The sequence below is a fragment of the Barbus barbus genome, assembly GCF_936440315.1.
Source record: "Barbus barbus genome assembly, chromosome: 28".
Classification (NCBI taxonomy): domain Eukaryota; kingdom Metazoa; phylum Chordata; class Actinopteri; order Cypriniformes; family Cyprinidae; genus Barbus; species Barbus barbus.
Window position 1 is genome coordinate 21679807 of NC_136756.1, and position 17090 is coordinate 21696896.

A 17090-nucleotide genomic window follows, 5' to 3' on the forward strand; every position below is an offset into this window, starting at 1 on the left:
AATGTATATCATTTTGAACAGTGAGAGACAGAATAACAACAAAATCCCCCAGAAAAATGCATTTCAAAAAAGTTATAAATTGATATGCATTTTAATGAGTCAAATAAGTATTTGATCCCCTATCAATCAGCAAGATTTCTGGCTCCCAGGTGTCTTTTATACAGGTAAGGAGCTGAGACTAGGAGCACTTAAAGGTAGTGATCCCAATCTCAGTTTGTTACCTGTATAAAAGACAACCTGTCCACAGAAGCAATCAGTCACTCAGATTCCAAACTCTCCACCATGGCCAAAACCAATGAGCAAAGATTGTAGAGCTACACAAGGCTGGAATGGGCTACAAGACCATCGCCAAGCAGCTTGGTGAGAAGGTGACAACAGTTGGTGCGATTATTCGCAACTGGAAGAAACACAAAATAACTGTCAATCTCCCTCGGACTGGGGCTCCATGCAAGATCTCACCTCGTGGAGTTTCAATGATCATGAGAACGGTGAGGAATCAGCCCAGAACTACACGGGAGGATCTTGTCAATAATCTCAAGGCAGCTGGGACCATAGTCACCAAGAAAACAATTGGTAACACACTACGCCGTAAAGGACTGAAATCCTGCAGCTCCTGCAAGGTCCCCATGCTCAAGAAAGCACATGTACAGGCCCGTTTGAAGTTTGCCAATGAACATCTGAATGATTCAGAGGAGAACTGGGTGAAAGTGTTGTGGTCAGATGAGACCAAAATCGAGCTGTTTGGCATCAATTCGCCGTGTTCGGAGGAATGCTGCTTATGACCACAAGAACACCATCCCCACCGTCAAACATGGAGGTGGAAACATTATACTTTGAGGGTGTTTTTCTGCTAAGGGGACAGGACAACTGCACCGCATCAAAGGGACGATGGACAGGACCATGTACCGTCAGGGCCAGGGCATTGAAAATGGGTCGTGGAGGGGTATTCCAGGATGACAATGACCCAAAACACACGGCCAAGGCAACAAAGGAGTGGCTCAAGAAGAAACACATTAAGGTCCTGGAGTGGCCTAGCCAGTCTCCAAACCTTAATCCAATAGAAAATCTGTGGAGGGAGCTGAAGATTCGAGTTGCCAAACGTTATTCTGTCTCTCACTTTTCAAATAAACCTACCATTAAAATTATAGACTGATCATTTCTTTGTCAGTGGGCAAACGTACAAAATCAGCAGGGGATCATATGTTTTTCCCTCTATCTATCTATCTATCTATCTATCTATCTATCTATCTATCTATCTATCTATCTATCTATCTATCTATCTATCTATCTATCTATCTATCTATCTATCTATCTATCTATCTATCTATCTATCTATCTATCTATCTATCTATATTTGTTATTGGATAATTATATATTAAAATATACATTCAAATATATTTTAATATATTATTATCCAATAACAATCCTTTATAACAACAACTGTAAAATAGTTGTATTTTGTTGTATAACACGTTTTATAACAGTAGTTGTATTTTATGATAAGCAAACCCTTTTTCAGTTACAACATGCATAATTCTTTACGTAATGCATCGTTTATTCTTTGTCCTCTGAAACCTTGATCACCGTTGCGCTCCATTACTCAAACAAGATGGATGAGAAACAAATATGCTCTGAGGGAGGAAAGAATGTCATAATTTACAAACATTGCACACCGAGGTTTATAAATGTGGGTCTTAACTCTCCATAAATGTGCACACAGTTTGCCTCTGATTGAACAAATATATGTGGTATAATAAGGAAGGTCATCATCCTCCAGATGAAAACGATCTCTTGAGAGTGTGCATGCTGCTTTTCGTGTGCCCGTGTGCGTGTCGGCTTGATTAAATCTGTGAATAATGAAGCGGTTTCCTTTAATAGTCGAGACAAATTGCATTTATTGAAGCTCTGGGGTTCCTCAAACTCAACAGCAGCCTATAATCAGTGTTATCAGCCCTCTTAGCCTCTGCCTGATTCATTGGGATTAAATGAGCGTAAATCAGCTCAGCGAGTCCCTTCCAGACCCCTGAATCCTCATCTAACGTTTCAGGGCACAAGATAACGTCAGCAACATATGCTAGAGTGAATGTGTTAAACTCCATTCTCCTGAAATAAAGAGTGCATGAATTGAACAAGTTCCATGTTTTCAAAGTTCTCTACACCAGATCTGGCTTTTGTTAGGTGTGTTATTAATAGAGTGTGTGTTCTGTTTAGGACCCAAAAGAGAGGCTGGGATGCCAAGTTCAGACCGGATTCACAGACATCAAGTCTCATACGTTCTTCAGAAGCATAGACTGGGACCAGGTAGGCAAACGTGGCTTTTTGTCTTTTTTTTAATATATATATGGAAACCATAAAAGGTCTATAACAGCCCCGCATCTTGAAAAAAAAAAAAGCTAATTTGTAAAAAAAAAAAACTAATATAGTTTAATTGATGAGTTCAAAAATAGCAATAAAATCTTTCCATCACATACTTCTTTTTCACAAAAAAAGAATGTTTTTCAAATTATATATATATATATATATATATATCAGCTTTAATGCACTTGTCAAAATAACAAAAGCAGTCAAATGTCAAAAGCTTAGGTTTTAATTACAAAAGCAAGTATTCAAAATATAATTGAACTAAAAATCTGCACAGGAGTGGAATTCAGGATCAGACATAAAATAATGTCTTCTGAGTCCATACATGTGAAAATCGGCTGCTAACTGAACAAATAGTTCAGTAGTCTGGCTCGAAGGAGATAGGATTCATGTTTTTGTGGCAGTTTTTCTGGTGATTAAAGTATAATACAAAACCTTATTACCTTATAAATGGTTCTCTGAAGCAAAATCTTATTTAGAGACTTATGTTAGCAATAATGGCAGTTGCTTAGCTTGATCTGATATTTTTACTTTTTTTCTTCCTTAAAATTAGTGTCATCAAACATAGTGTCAGTCTTTTTAAAGCATGAAAGTTTGAAGTGTTTTTTTGTTTAGTTTTTCTTTAAAATAAGTTGCTGTTAAGGAGATTCAAGATGATCTGGTTTAAAGTATTGACTCAAAGCCAGGGATTAAGAAGTTACTATGAACAGGAGTAGAAAATACAACTTTTTTTTAGAATATTTAAACCAGGATTACAGCAGCTCTTTCAAAGTTGTTTATGAAGTACACTTTGGGAAGAGAGGATGTAGTGTGTGGCCATTGATAGTTGGGCGTTATCCTCCGTACCAACAGCAGAAATAAAAGAGAATATCAAATGAGATTCAGTCTTTGCTGAAGCGGCACAAGGTTTCAGGGGGATGTTAATTGGTCTGATATAAATGATGCACACACAATGCTGAAACATGAAAGTCAGTGAGAGAGCATACAATATTCAGGAGCTGCAGAAATCGGTGTGTGAGAGTGTGTAATGAGTGTATTAGTAAGTGTAAGAGAACTTTGGATGCAATGCGGAGAGGTAGAGATAGACAGATGGGTAGACAGAGAAATAAAGAGAGAACAATGAAAAGGAGGGAATAAGTTTAGTTAATAGACTCTTGGTCATGCTGTAATATAGTCTCACACAGAATCTGCACCTATTGAATTCCGAAGACAATTTTGAAGATTTCCATAGAATTTACATTCCTATCATTCATAGAATTATGATGTTCTTTAAACATTTAGTTAAAAATAGAATGTTTTAGGTAAATTGGGTAATTATGTACAATTAGAATTTGAAGCTTCTTTTTAAGCATATTACATTATATATTTTTTTGTCAACATGATATTAAAATTGATCCAGTTTCTTAATGCGTTTGCATGTTTTTCCAAAGAGAAAAAAAATACGGTAACACTTTATTTTAAGGTGTCTATAATACAGAGTAATTACCTAGTTAAGTACTTAGTAGTAGCTGTTGTATTTACATGAAATAAAATGTACTTACCATGTAAGTTATGGAACAGCCTGTACTTACAGTTTGTAATTATGTAGATGTAATAGACAGCTACTGTTACACATATGTAACAGGCTGAGTCTGTTACACAGCTGCTTATGTATTATCCTTCACAAACCCCAGTTTGGGAAACCTTGATATTAATAATTGAGTTAGGTTAAAAGTAATGTAAAAGTAATCAAAAAGTAGTCTGATTAAATTACATAAAATGTGTAATGTAATGGATGGAAATGAGCCATATCTATTTTCTAAATGCAGGTGATTGATGAATCATTCAATGATTCTTCCATGTGTGTGCTTAATTTTTTTTTTTTTTACCTTAGAATTTTTACCTTTCTGCATTTTTTTCTTTTCTATAATTCATTTTATTTAGACATGCATCACAATATAGAAGAAAAGATATATCACTACCTGTTACATTGTGATATTTGACATCTGTCTTATCTTCAAAATCAGTGCAGAGAGTGTGAAAACAGCATACAGATTCAAAACTGCAGAGACAGCAAATTAGCCTTTTTTTCACAATATCATCTCATACTTGACTCGGAGGCTCTGTACTTGTACTGTACATCTTCACATAAGTCCTCAGCCAGCTGTTCACCTGCGATCTGTTGCGTTTTATTAGCTGTAATTGCGGTTAGCGTTGGCTGGTCATGTCCATCGTGGAAAGGAAATTATACGCTCTAGAGTTCTGTCACTAATGCACCATGCTTCAGATGCTGGGATTTTCCGCCACTTTACTAGCGCAATGGATGAGTTTGGACACACACACACACACACACATGCTCGCAGCCACTGTTCTATACGTGGAATCAACCCCCTGAGCTCCTCTAATGAACGGGGTTGCGCTACACTTGTTGTTAATTGCTCATGAATGAATGAAGACATTGATTTGATGCTCAACTGAAAGCATGTTGCCTGTCTAAACTATTACCACATCTACGCTGATATACATGTTTCAAGTGGATATTTTCGCTGTTGTTCTTCTATAAGAGTTTCTTTGCAGCATGATATTTCTTTCAGCTTGACCAGTAGAAGTTTTCAGTAGAAGCTATAATTGCCATTTTAGAAATATTTATTTTGATGATTGATCGTACACGTGTGTGTCTTGCAACTGCCTGTAATGAGTGATCATATGTCTTTCAGCTTTACTAGATGTCAAAGAAGTTTCTTTAACATACTAATACACACATATGGGTGTTTCTTAAAATATACTATTAAAACACACACACACGCGCACACACACACAGTTTGTCCTCAAGCAGTGGATGTACATTTATCATAGGAAAATAGTTTTTTCATCAAAAAAACAAAAAAAATAATTTTTGTCATTTTTCTGAACCTACACATTTCAAGTTATGTATTTTATGTACCTTCTCTGGTGGAAATAATTTGTATTTGAATAAAATAGCCAATTAATTTTGTCATGTTAAGGATAACTTTAATAGCTAGCATTCTATGCATCCTATGTTCTACATGATATTTTTTACATTTTGTTTGCACAGTTTTACAAAAAAATCGCAGCATGACTGGATATGACATTCTATATCTTAATTTTTCATATCAAATATGCTTAACTAACACTGTTATTCTTGGTAACTAAGGACAGTTGACAGCAGTAATTACAATCCTTTTTGTGTAAAAATGATATTTTTACAGATTCACAATCACAATATTTATTATTAAAGTTCAGTTGTTATTATTACTCATTTTATTATTACTCGGTTTATTGAAATGTGTTAATTATTAATCAAATTAATTTATTTATTTTAGTGTTATTGTTTAAAGAATATAGTAATGGATATTTTTATGGATTTTCATGTTTTAGGATTAAAAGATTATGTTAATGCTTTATATTAATTATATATTTAATAAAAAAAAGTCTTTTTTTTTAATAAAACATTTTGTTTTTTGTTTTACAAAAACAGCTATTTATTTTAAGTTACTTTTCAAAGAATGAAGGAAAATTTCCAAGACCGTTTTAATGTGACCTTCGTAAAACAAAAAGCAGAGAAAAAGTTCAAAGCTTTCAGTTTCGATAAAAATAAGGTGCCATAAAAGTGCCTGTCATTGAAGTATCACCTGTAGCTAAATATTTTAAGAAGCATGTTGTGGCTATTTTGAAAATGTTATGACAGAGAGGAAGAAAGTGGAAATAGGAAAAACAGAAAGATTCACGGAGTGAAGATTAGTGCAATGAGAGAAGCTTCAGTGTTCCTTTAGGGACTGTGATTTAGACAGTGAGAGACAGAGGGGGTGAAAGAGTGGGAGAGCGAGGCCAATTTTGACAGTGTGAGGCAGATTGCAAAAGATAGAGTGAGAAAGGCTTGAATGAGGAGAGGGAAATGATTTTAGACAGCGAGAGACAAAGTGGGAGAGAGTGAGAAAAGGAGAGAGAGACGAATGAGAAGAGGAAGGTGGACTAAGACGGTGAGAGACAAAGTGATAGAGAGCGAGCTGAATGAGAAAGCAGGGGGTAGACTGAGAGACAGAATGGTACGGCTGGTGTAAAAGCTTCTCTCTGCTCAGACAGATCCTCTTCACACCGTCTGCAGTGTGGGGCCTGGAGGGGAGACGCAGCACAACTCTCACTCTCAGTGACGGCAGCTTGTAAAGACAGATTTAGCAGGGGAGGCTGCACAGGAAGTCTGCAGCTGAAATCAGTCCTAAGACCCAAGAGGCTAGTTTTGGAACTGGTGCATGAAGATCCTCAAGTGGGGAGAAATTGCTAACAATGTTCTCTCTAATTTGTCTTCTAATTTTGAATTTGGAAAGTTATTAGGCAACAGAAAAACAGTAAAATGGGGTCCAAAAGCCTGAGACCACTTTGAAAGTGTGTTATTCAAAACTTGAAATGCTTTAAAAGAAGGAAACAGAACCTTTCACTCCTCCACCAGGTATAAGACATTATCCTTATTATTCTTTTCTTTTTTTTCAGCCATTGGCAATAAAACATTTACCAAGCCACATCACTTCAATCCCAGTTTACATTTACCCAACTCTTATCAAAAGTATTTCTAAATAAATACAACAAAACATTTTCTTGCGACCTTACATGAAGTAGGCTATTATGACAAAATGCATTATGTAGAAGAATTGGACCTGTTCTGCAGGTACATTAGAGCTAACTTTAGCATCATGCTACATAAGACAATTTATGAGATTAATAGTGCACTTTTACTCAGAACTCACTTTAAAACCACCATCGAGTGTTTGTAATAACTTCCTTTTACGATCACATGTGTATACACATCAGTGGTGTGCGGTGGTGTTTTAAAATGAGGAGGCAGTTTTATATACTGTGTGTGTGTGTGTGTCTGTTACACTTAATGTTGTCATATTTTCCTGGCTAAATAAATATTGCATAAAAAAGAGAACAAATATAATTCTATTTTGTATTTTATTAATATTATTTTTTATTTTAATTTTAATACTAATTATACATTTCATAGTGTTTTTATGCGTTTTTATATTTATTCCAAAATAATAACTAAAGGCAGTAACAATTAGAAAAATTTTGGAAACAGTTTACAAAAAGCTTTCATTAGTTAACTACTTTAGTTAACATGAACTAAGAATAAACAATATTTATTAATCTTAGTTAATATGAATTTCAACATTTACTATGCATTATTAAAATCAAAAATCATTATTTGTAATATCGATTATTTTCTCATCCAATTTTTTGAGGCGACATTGCCTCCCTTGCCTCCTCGGAGGAAACGCCCCTGACACACACACACTTTGGGCGGCCGCGGTACATTATAAAAGTAGCCCAAAAAACCGCAACCCACAGCTCTGTAATTTTTCCCATGACTGTATTTTCAAAATAGCCCAATTGTGCGGGAAAATCGCAACACTGGTTGGCTGTACCCTTATCAAATACGAGTATTCATATCTCTCGTGCACTGTCGCTCTCTCTCTCTCTCACGGACACACTCGCTCTCTCTCCGCGTTCGCTTCACTTTTGTCAAACCTGCCGCCTCATAATCACACAATACCTGTGTCCCAATGTGCATACTATCCACTCTATCTGCCCTAAATAGTATTGGAAATTACTAATATCACATAGAATTTAGGATGGATAGCGTGCACATTGGGATGCAGGCAATATAGATTACCTTCGGCGCTGCAATGCTGGCAAGAAGTTGGGGTCAAACCTTATCAAATGATTAATTTGCGTAAAAAAATATTAATGCGTTAAAATTTTTAGATTAATCGCATGCGTTAACATTTGACTTTGACAGCCCTAATATATATATATATATATATATATATATATATATATTTGGGAAGTCGTGGCCTAATGGTTAGAGAGTCGGACTTGTAATCCGAAGGTTGGGGGTTCGAGTCCCCGGCTGGCAGGAATTGTAGGTGGGGGGAGTGAATGTCCAGCGCTCTCTCCACCCTCAATACCACAACTGAGGTGCCCTTGAGCAAGGCACCGAACCCCCAACTGCTCCCCGGGCGCTGCAGCATAAAATGGCTGCCCACTGCTCCGGGTGTGTGTTCACGGTGTGTGTGTTCACTGCTGTGTGTGTGCACGTTGGATGGGTTAAATGCAGAGCACGAATTCCGAGTATGGGTCACCATACTTGGCTGAATGTCACTTCACTTCACACATATATATATATATATATATATATATATATAATAAAATAATAGCTAATTTTTAACTCTCAGACAAAAACCCTCATCTTGCACTCTTGCAAAAAAAAAAACCCCAAAAAACATCTACCTGTTACAACATCTACAAGTCTGGCTAACTGGACTATGCTAACCATCTGAATGAGCACTTGAAAAAAACTATGCTCTGACATCACAAGTCAAGTTTAGAACCTGACCTGGAGTCAGTCTCACTCCTCACAAATGGAAATCAGAGGGTCCTCAGCTCATGTCCACATGCACAATAAGAGGACAATTAGCTTGTGTCTTAATCAAGTGGAAAAAAGGAAAATACTAAGGACGTCACAGGCTATTTGAGATCGCGTGAGAGCATGATGAATGCATTAACATGCTTTACGCCTCATAGTCTCTGGATCATTGTGTGTGTAACAGCAATTGTGATTTATATAAACAAAGAATTAATGCATTTTCTTTGTGGATCCTCGCACAGAATCATATTTATATATATTGGACTACATTACTGTCTTTACTAATAATATTGTAACACTTAAAAATCTTTAAATAGATACAACATATATTTTTTTCAGAATTCACATTATAATGAATAAATTCAGTGTAATGCATAAAGTCATAAATTATGGATAAATTCACTTCTAGCATTTTTAATATATTTAGATAAATATATTTAGATTTATAAAGTGTTTTGTCTTGGTGTGCGCGTGTGTGTAAATATATATGAGTAACACATTGAATTAAGCATGTAAATTTTAAGTACAAAAACTGAAATTGTATTGTCTTGTAAAACATACTCCAGTAATCTTTGCTTTATTTACAACTTTGAAAAATGTTTACAGTGTAGCTGATCCTATTGTTTGTGGATTTCCTGTTTTTCTTATCCACAGCTGCAGTTAAATCAATGTCTTTTCTAATGTTTATGGAAAGACGCAACTGTAAATCAGAGTCATTGTTTGGTCTTAAAAGATTAAGGCTTAAAAGCATTTTATTCAAATTGACTCATTTAAATTAATCATTGTAATTCAAACCTTGGTTTGCTTTTTAAGCGGTGAATAGAAAGAAACAAGCTTTTCTCTTTTATTCTAGAACACAGTCAGAATAGCCATGACATGCTGTCATGGGGATCAAACAATGAATGTGCATGCCTGTGGGATTTTGATTTCAGCCAGCTTTGCCACTGCTGTTGTATTAATGTATTAATAATAATTATCCAGTCCTGTGACAGCAGATATCTGTGTATGTGTGAGAGAAGGCTAGTTTGAACACTGTTTTTCTTTAGCTCTCTACTAGGCTACTTGAGGAAATAATGGTAAAAATACGTTATTTATTAAAGATGTCTTTCACATGACCACAGATGAACTTTAAGTGATAAGTCACCCAAAACAAATTTCAATTCTGCCAATATACTCAACCTCATGTCATTCCAAACATTGGTTTTTTTTTTGTCTTCTGCTTACACAAAAGTATTTATGAATGAATGAATCTTGTATGGCCAAAACCTTTTTCAAAATATTTTATTCTGTTTTCTACAGGAAAAAAAAAAACTTATTACTGATCACAGATACACAAATACAGGTCTGGAAAAATATGGTGATACAATTTTAATTTTTAGGTGATCTATACCTTTAAGAGACATCGGTTCTGTATTTGTATGACTGGTATTAATATCTGCATCTGTTGACCTGATCCAGCGTCAGGACAGATTAGCATTTACATTACAAATCCAATATGGTCACATGCATTTCCAATGTGCATTTACTGTGATCAATCGCTATCCATCTGTGATGCAATCACCAATAACACATTAAAGGCAGGTGTAAAGGGAGCCATAGCATCCCACTGCAATCAGCACCGTGTCATCGTAGCAGATTACTAGTGAATTTACGATAATTTAGTCACTGAGATGATGATGCCGGACCCCGACAGAGAGACTGAGAGAGCGGCGGGAAGCGAGAACTAGCAAAGGAGCTGTGTGGGAATAATCCACTCCCACACATCAGCGTGAAGAGTCTCTGTGCATCTGGATGGGTGTGCGTGTGTAATTGGTTTTCTGCTACAGAGACGAGCGTTAGCATATTCCGCCAGGCAGGTTGCAGCCAACTGCGTCATGCCAGACTCTCTGGAGTCAATGGCCTCGGGAATAAAAAACACGCACACATGGCGGCTGGGCACCAATTAACATCTCTTTTTCCCCAGTGCACCGTCTTTAACTCTCTGTTATGTCTCTCTCCGCTTTTGTTTAGCCATTACTCTGCATACGCAAAGGCAGAGCGTTTTGCTCTTGGGAAAGAGTAGGATGACGTACACTACCGTTCAGAAGTTTGGGGTCGGTAAAATTTTCTCTCATGCTCACCAAGGCTGATGTTATTTGATCGAAAATACAGTAAAAACTAATATTTTTAAATATTAGTATTATTTAAAATAACTGTTATGTTTTAATACGTTATAATATTGTAATAGCCATTACGCCATTTTTCAGGGTCACATGATCCTTCAGAAATCATTCTGATTGGGTGCTCAATAAACATTTCTTATTCTTATTGATGCTGAAATCAATCGTGCTGCTTAATATTTATAATATTTAGTAATTTTGTAAACCATAATAAAAAAAATTCAGGATTTTTGATTAATAGAAAATTCAAAAGAACAGAAATTTATTTGAAAGTTAAATCTTTTGTAACATTGTAAATGTCTTACATTGTAAAAAAGTTGAAAAAATAAAAATAAAATCTGACTGACACCAAAGTTTTGAAGTGCACTGCATACAGTACATAAAAAAATTTGATTTGGAAAATAAGAGGAAAGGGAACAAAAGGGAAATTGAGACCTAGCAGGCTCTTTTGACTATGGCCACACTTCAGCATCCACCTAGCAATGGCCTAGTAACTGCATAGAAACATAAAAAAACACCCAGAACATTTTTCCAACCACATATCAGTGCGATTTGCACAATAACCACTCAGAGTTTCTTTAATAAATGTAAAAGCCTTTTGACAGACCAATACAAGAGACATTAAGCTGGACTCATGAATTGAACTATAAAGAGAGAGAGTGAGATAGTAGTGAAAGGAGAGAAGAGAGGCCATCTGTTCCAGTTTGTGCAGATCGGCGTGGAGTGGAACACAGCAGGATCATGTCCTCAAAACACACAGAGAATGTTAGAGAGGTAAAAAGAGTCCAAATGTGAAAACAAACCTTATCTGACCTGTAGTGTTGACGTCCACAGAATCTGTCCATTCTGACAAGTGCTTACCATCAAACCGCTACAATACAACAAAATAGCACGTCTCTTTCTTTCTTCTTTCTGTCCTCCATTACTTCTCTCCTTTATTATCTTTTATTAAAACACTTTGAAGTACTTCAAGACTCAAACAAACTAAATCATCCCACACACAAGGGCCATTCGCCCTATTTCGGTTTATTTCAGAGTGTTTTTAATGCCGTGATTAATGCGATATTATTCATTAGTGGCCTTGAGTGAGTGAAAATCAAAAATGCCTTGCTTTTTTGTGGTTTTATTAGTCAATCATTTATGAAATCTCATAAACATTAGTATATATGATATACTATGAAATTTATGTTTTTACATATGAACTTCCTACCTAAATGTTATCAAAATGATGCTTCCACGATAGAGTTGAAATAAATGTTGATTATAAATTGCATTTCTTCTATTGTATTCCATACCAAAAGTACCAATAAAAATGTATCATTCTAATTTACTATGTGCTTGTTTACCCAGGAAGTTGCAGTGGTCACCAAAGCTAAATTTGAAAGGAGTCATGCATAGAGTCCATTAGGGTACCATGTGGTTAGCTTAGCAACATGATAACAATAGAATCTGTTGGAATCAATTGTAATTTTAATCACCAGCATTGACTGCTATTTGTGTCGCTCCCTACTGTATGTAGAGTGGCTCCAATCACTCACTTCTGAGGTTTTAGTTCCAGTAGAAAGCTGTCTTAAAAGACCTATATAGGGTTCAACTAAAAGGATTTATTTCTTTTGGCTCAATCAGGCCAGTAGTTCAGATTTTCAGTTGCCCTAGATGGCAACATTTTTCTTTCCTTAGCTTTTCAACATTTTGGCAACACTATTTCTATTCTCTCATAAAAAGAAAGGTTCCAAAAGGAGGTTTTCACAGTGATGTCATAGAAGAACCATTTTTGGTTCAACACAGAACCTTTCAGCGAACATTCTTTTCTCAGTGTGAAGAACATTTAAAAAAAAATCTAAAATCATTTCTCCACTTTGAAGAACGTTTTGTGGAATGGAAAGGTTCCATGGATGTTAAAAGTTCTTCATGGAACCATAGATGCCAGAATTGTTGCTTTTAAGAATGTTGTTGGAACTCTAGACAGTGTAGCCAGCAAGGTTTTGGAAACAAGAGCTTAAAAAAAGCATAGAAGTTAATCAAATAGGCTTTTCTGATCAGGGGTCTTGATATTGTAATGTTGGAATGGATTGTGTTCTAATCAGTCATTTTCTCACTTTTGTCCTCTAGCTGGAACAGAAGCAGGTGACGCCACCATTCAAACCTCAGATCACCGACGACTTCGGTTTAGACAACTTTGACACGCAGTTCACCAATGAACCCGTGCAGCTAACACCGGATGACGAGTAAGTATTGAAAAATGTTATGCTTGGCCAAAAGGCATTTCATTACCACAGATGATCAGTAAAGATCTCTGACAGAAGAATCACTCCACCTGTTTTCCAATGACCTGTTCAACAGCTAAAAAGCGCTCATACGACTGGACTCGTGGTGTTTGGTAAAATGTGTCCAGATTTGAATTATGAAAAGACAAACTGGCATCTCCTTGCACACCGTAACATCTTCCAAATGTTTAAATTAAAATTAAAGTCAGTCATTTCTGCGGAATCCATCTCGAGAGCGATTATGTAATAATTTAACGACTTCAAAGTTACATGACTGCACCAGCAGAAGATTTAGGCGTTTAATAACGGGGGTTTCCAATCCACGCTTGATTCTGCTGGTCAGGATGGTGAGGTTTATGTCTAAGATTCCCCTTCAGAAGTGAGAGCGAGATGAAGTGAAATGGTTTACCCATCTGGAGGCTATCGTCAAGAGGTGATGATGTCATATGGAAACATCCCCTCTGGAGTTTCTGATTGCTTTACAGTATGAGGTGCACCGAAAAGGGCCACATTGAAAGGGAGGACAAAGAACAGCTCTTAAACGGCGAAAGCCTGATGCCGAGAGGCATTAAAAACCAGAGATTCGTGTGGAAACGGGCTTTAATCAGTGTGAAGTGAGTTTCTAGGGAGGCTTTTATGCATTCAAGTCTTTTCTTTGCTCGCTCATTCATAAACTCGGTCCTTTTGAATACCACAGTGATTAACACAAGTGCTAAAATAAGAGAAGGCTAGTCAACTCAATGCAAAAAATGTGCATTTATTTGATGGTGGAGGATTGTAGGTTGACTCATGGCATGTCTGAATACATTTGGGTCAGTTGTTGAGGTCTCGCCCCATTTCTCTCAAGAGATTCTTCAGTCATTCTGCATGGAGAACAATCACGTCGGGCTTTGAGACGTATTGTTCTGTAGAGGTGCATTTTTCTGGAGAGGGACTCCAGTCTTCACAATGACTTTTATATCCTGGCTGAATTTGTTATTCTGATTTGATCCATAGAGACAGCCAGTCCTTAAGCTAAAAGGATTCCTGTTTTCAATTTACATTAAATGGAGCTCCAAAAATGCAGCTCCGAAAGAGGATGGCATCTTTGATTAACAATGTGATTTGGTACCATGACTGAAATGCATTCCGTTATCGACAAAATCTGAGAGCTGTGCATTTAAAACGTGCAATTTTTACCAGGGTTAGAAGCATTAGCTTCTTTCAGTTGAATTGGATTGGATCGGTCTATCATTCTATATTGTTCTATCTATCTATCTATCTATCTATCTATCTATCTATCTATCTATCTATCTATCTATCTATCTATCTATCTATCTATCTATCTATCTATCTGTCTATCTGTCTATCTGTCTATCTGTCTGTCTGTCTGTCCTTCTATGAAGCTATCTCTTTCTATGATTCTATCTTTCTATCCGTCCGTCCATCTATCTATCTTTCTATCATTCTATCATACTGTCGTTTTCTTTAGTTCTATCTATCTATCTATCTATCTATCTATCTATCTATCTATCTATCTATCTATCTATCTATCTATCTATCTATCTATCTATCTATCTATCTATCTATCTATCTATCTCTATCTTTCTATCTATCTATCTCTATCTTATCTGTCTATCATTCTATGATGCTATCTCTTTCTATGATTCTATCTTTCCATCCATCCATCTGAATTTCAATACATTTTAATTCTACTTCCTTAAATTCAAATTCAAGTTTGATGCAATTCTGCATCCTGTTTACTACCTCGATTCAAATTTAATTGGAATTCAGGAATTCAGGCATTCTCAGTTCAATTCCAAATGAGTGCAACCCAAGTGCTTACAAATGAGGTCATCCGGGGGAAGTCGTGGCCTAATGGTTAGAGAGTCGGACTCGTAATCGAAAGGCCGGCAGGGATTGTAGGTGGGGGGAGTGAATGTACAGCGCTCTCTCCACCCTCAATACCACGACTGAGGTGCCCTTGAGCAAGGCACCGAACCCCCAACTGCTCCCCGGGCGCCGCAGCATGGCTGCCCACTGCTCCGGGTGTGTGTTCACGGTGTGTGTGTGTGTGTGTGTGTGTGTGCATTTGTTCACTACTCACTGCTGTGTGTGTGCACTTGGATGGGTTAAACGCAGAGCACCAATTTCGAGTATGGGTCACCATACTTGACAATACGTCACGACTATCTTTAGGTGGTCTAATATTTTCACTCTCCATGAGAAGCTCAAGATGCACTTCATTGAACTATGAACACTAACTGTTGAGCAGTCAATTTGTCGGTAAACCTGTCACTCATAATTAGCAGAACGCAAGTGGGCTGCAGTCAGACGAACTGACAGACAGTAATCTATAGAGCCACGGCGGGTTCTTAGTTCAATACGAGATTTTCCAAGCAGGCTTCAAAGGAACGCAGCAGCCAGACACTTCAAAAGCAGAGCGAGCTCTGGAAAAGCCTGACATCCCACACGGTGGAGGAGAGGAGGAGGGGGAGGAAGTGATGGAAGCCTTTTTTGTTTGACGGATCTGGCAGATGAAAAAAGAGGGTGGGGGTGAAATCCTTCCTTGTAAGAGATTTTGGATTAAAGGAAAGTGCGTCCAGAGTGGGATGTGTCTCAGAGCACAACGGAAAAGGATGAACTGGAATCCATTGCGACTAGAGACACGATTCCCTTTTACATGCTCACACAAACGGCTTATAAAGGAACTTGGATTTCCAATGCATTATTATCTAGCTTTGTTGACTACACAAAATTTACACAAAGTATGCTACCGGTCAAAAGTTTAAGGTCAGTAAGATCATGTGGCACTGAAGACTGGAGTAATAGCTGCTTAAAATGTAGCTTTGCCATCACTTGAATAAGTAAAATTTTAAGGTTACTTTAAATTGTAGGACTATTTCCGAATATTACTGTATTTTCGATAAATCTTCCCGACCCCAAACTTTTCCTAGTGTGAATGGCCTCTAATAAGTGTATTATCTACACATACCTTTCATTTAAAGTCATTCCCTTTCATAACAAATGTTCGCATTACTAATCTTGTGTTTTTAAACAGGTTGTGTGAAAGGAAATGCTGGTAGTGTTAGAAGTGTTATCGGTGGACTTTGAAAAGTTTTGAAAATGTAAATATAGTACCAAAGCGCGCTTGCTTTCTGACTTTCAAATAAGTTCCACCTTGTAATTCTTTCTTGAAGAAACATTTGTGCTGTAAAGAGGCTTGTTTATTTTGGTCAGTGCCCAGAATGCCCGTATTTCAGTGTTTCTTCCTCTGCGGCATCACACATTTCCCCCCTGCACTCCCTTTGAAACCTGAGCCTGATATTACTGCATAGAGGTGTCATTCATGTTATTTTAGGTTTCACTCTTGCTGGAGGTATTTCGACCCCACACACACCCACATACAGTCAAGTGGCCCTCTGGGGACTTTATTCAAACAGACACAGCACAAACACAATTCGGCACTGATCCCGGATCTAGTGAAATATCAGTTCTTACAGAGCTTGTTATTGAGGAGAATTGTCCTCCACGGACCGTGTTTGACAGAACGTGATAAACGAGTTTTGAATCGGTTCAACATTACACCATAGAAGAGGTGGAGCATTATAGCAGGGCGGTATCCTCAACAGGCTGATAAAATAGATCAATGGATTCCTGAGGTTCTGAAGAGCAAGAGGTCTGATTTCAGCAAGAATGTTACCATTTCTTTAGACATGTATAGGATCACTGCCAGTGCAGAAAATAGCCAAGAGGAGAAAGACGCCGCTGAATTTCTCAATTGTACTCCAGTGAAATTCTGTCTGCCCACTATTGTAGTTAGAGCCCCCTTTGTGGTTAACCAGCCCCTCGACGCAGATGAAGAAAGGTTGTTGTTGTTTCTGGTGGGCAGTCTGCATT

At 37.1% G+C, this 17090-nt stretch overlaps 1 protein-coding gene across 2 annotated transcripts in view; it reads left to right on the plus strand.

Annotated features, from left to right (window-relative positions):
* LOC306847962 (protein kinase C zeta type-like) overlaps positions 1-17090 on the plus strand; it is a 104329-nt gene that overhangs the window by 82114 nt on the left and 5125 nt on the right. For both annotated transcript variants that reach the window (XM_079382229.1, XM_079382230.1), the window contains exons 16-17: positions 2212-2301; positions 13057-13172. In XM_079382229.1, the coding sequence (XP_079238355.1) occupies positions 2212-2301; positions 13057-13172 (206 nt within the window). The remainder of the gene's footprint in view (positions 1-2211; positions 2302-13056; positions 13173-17090) is intronic.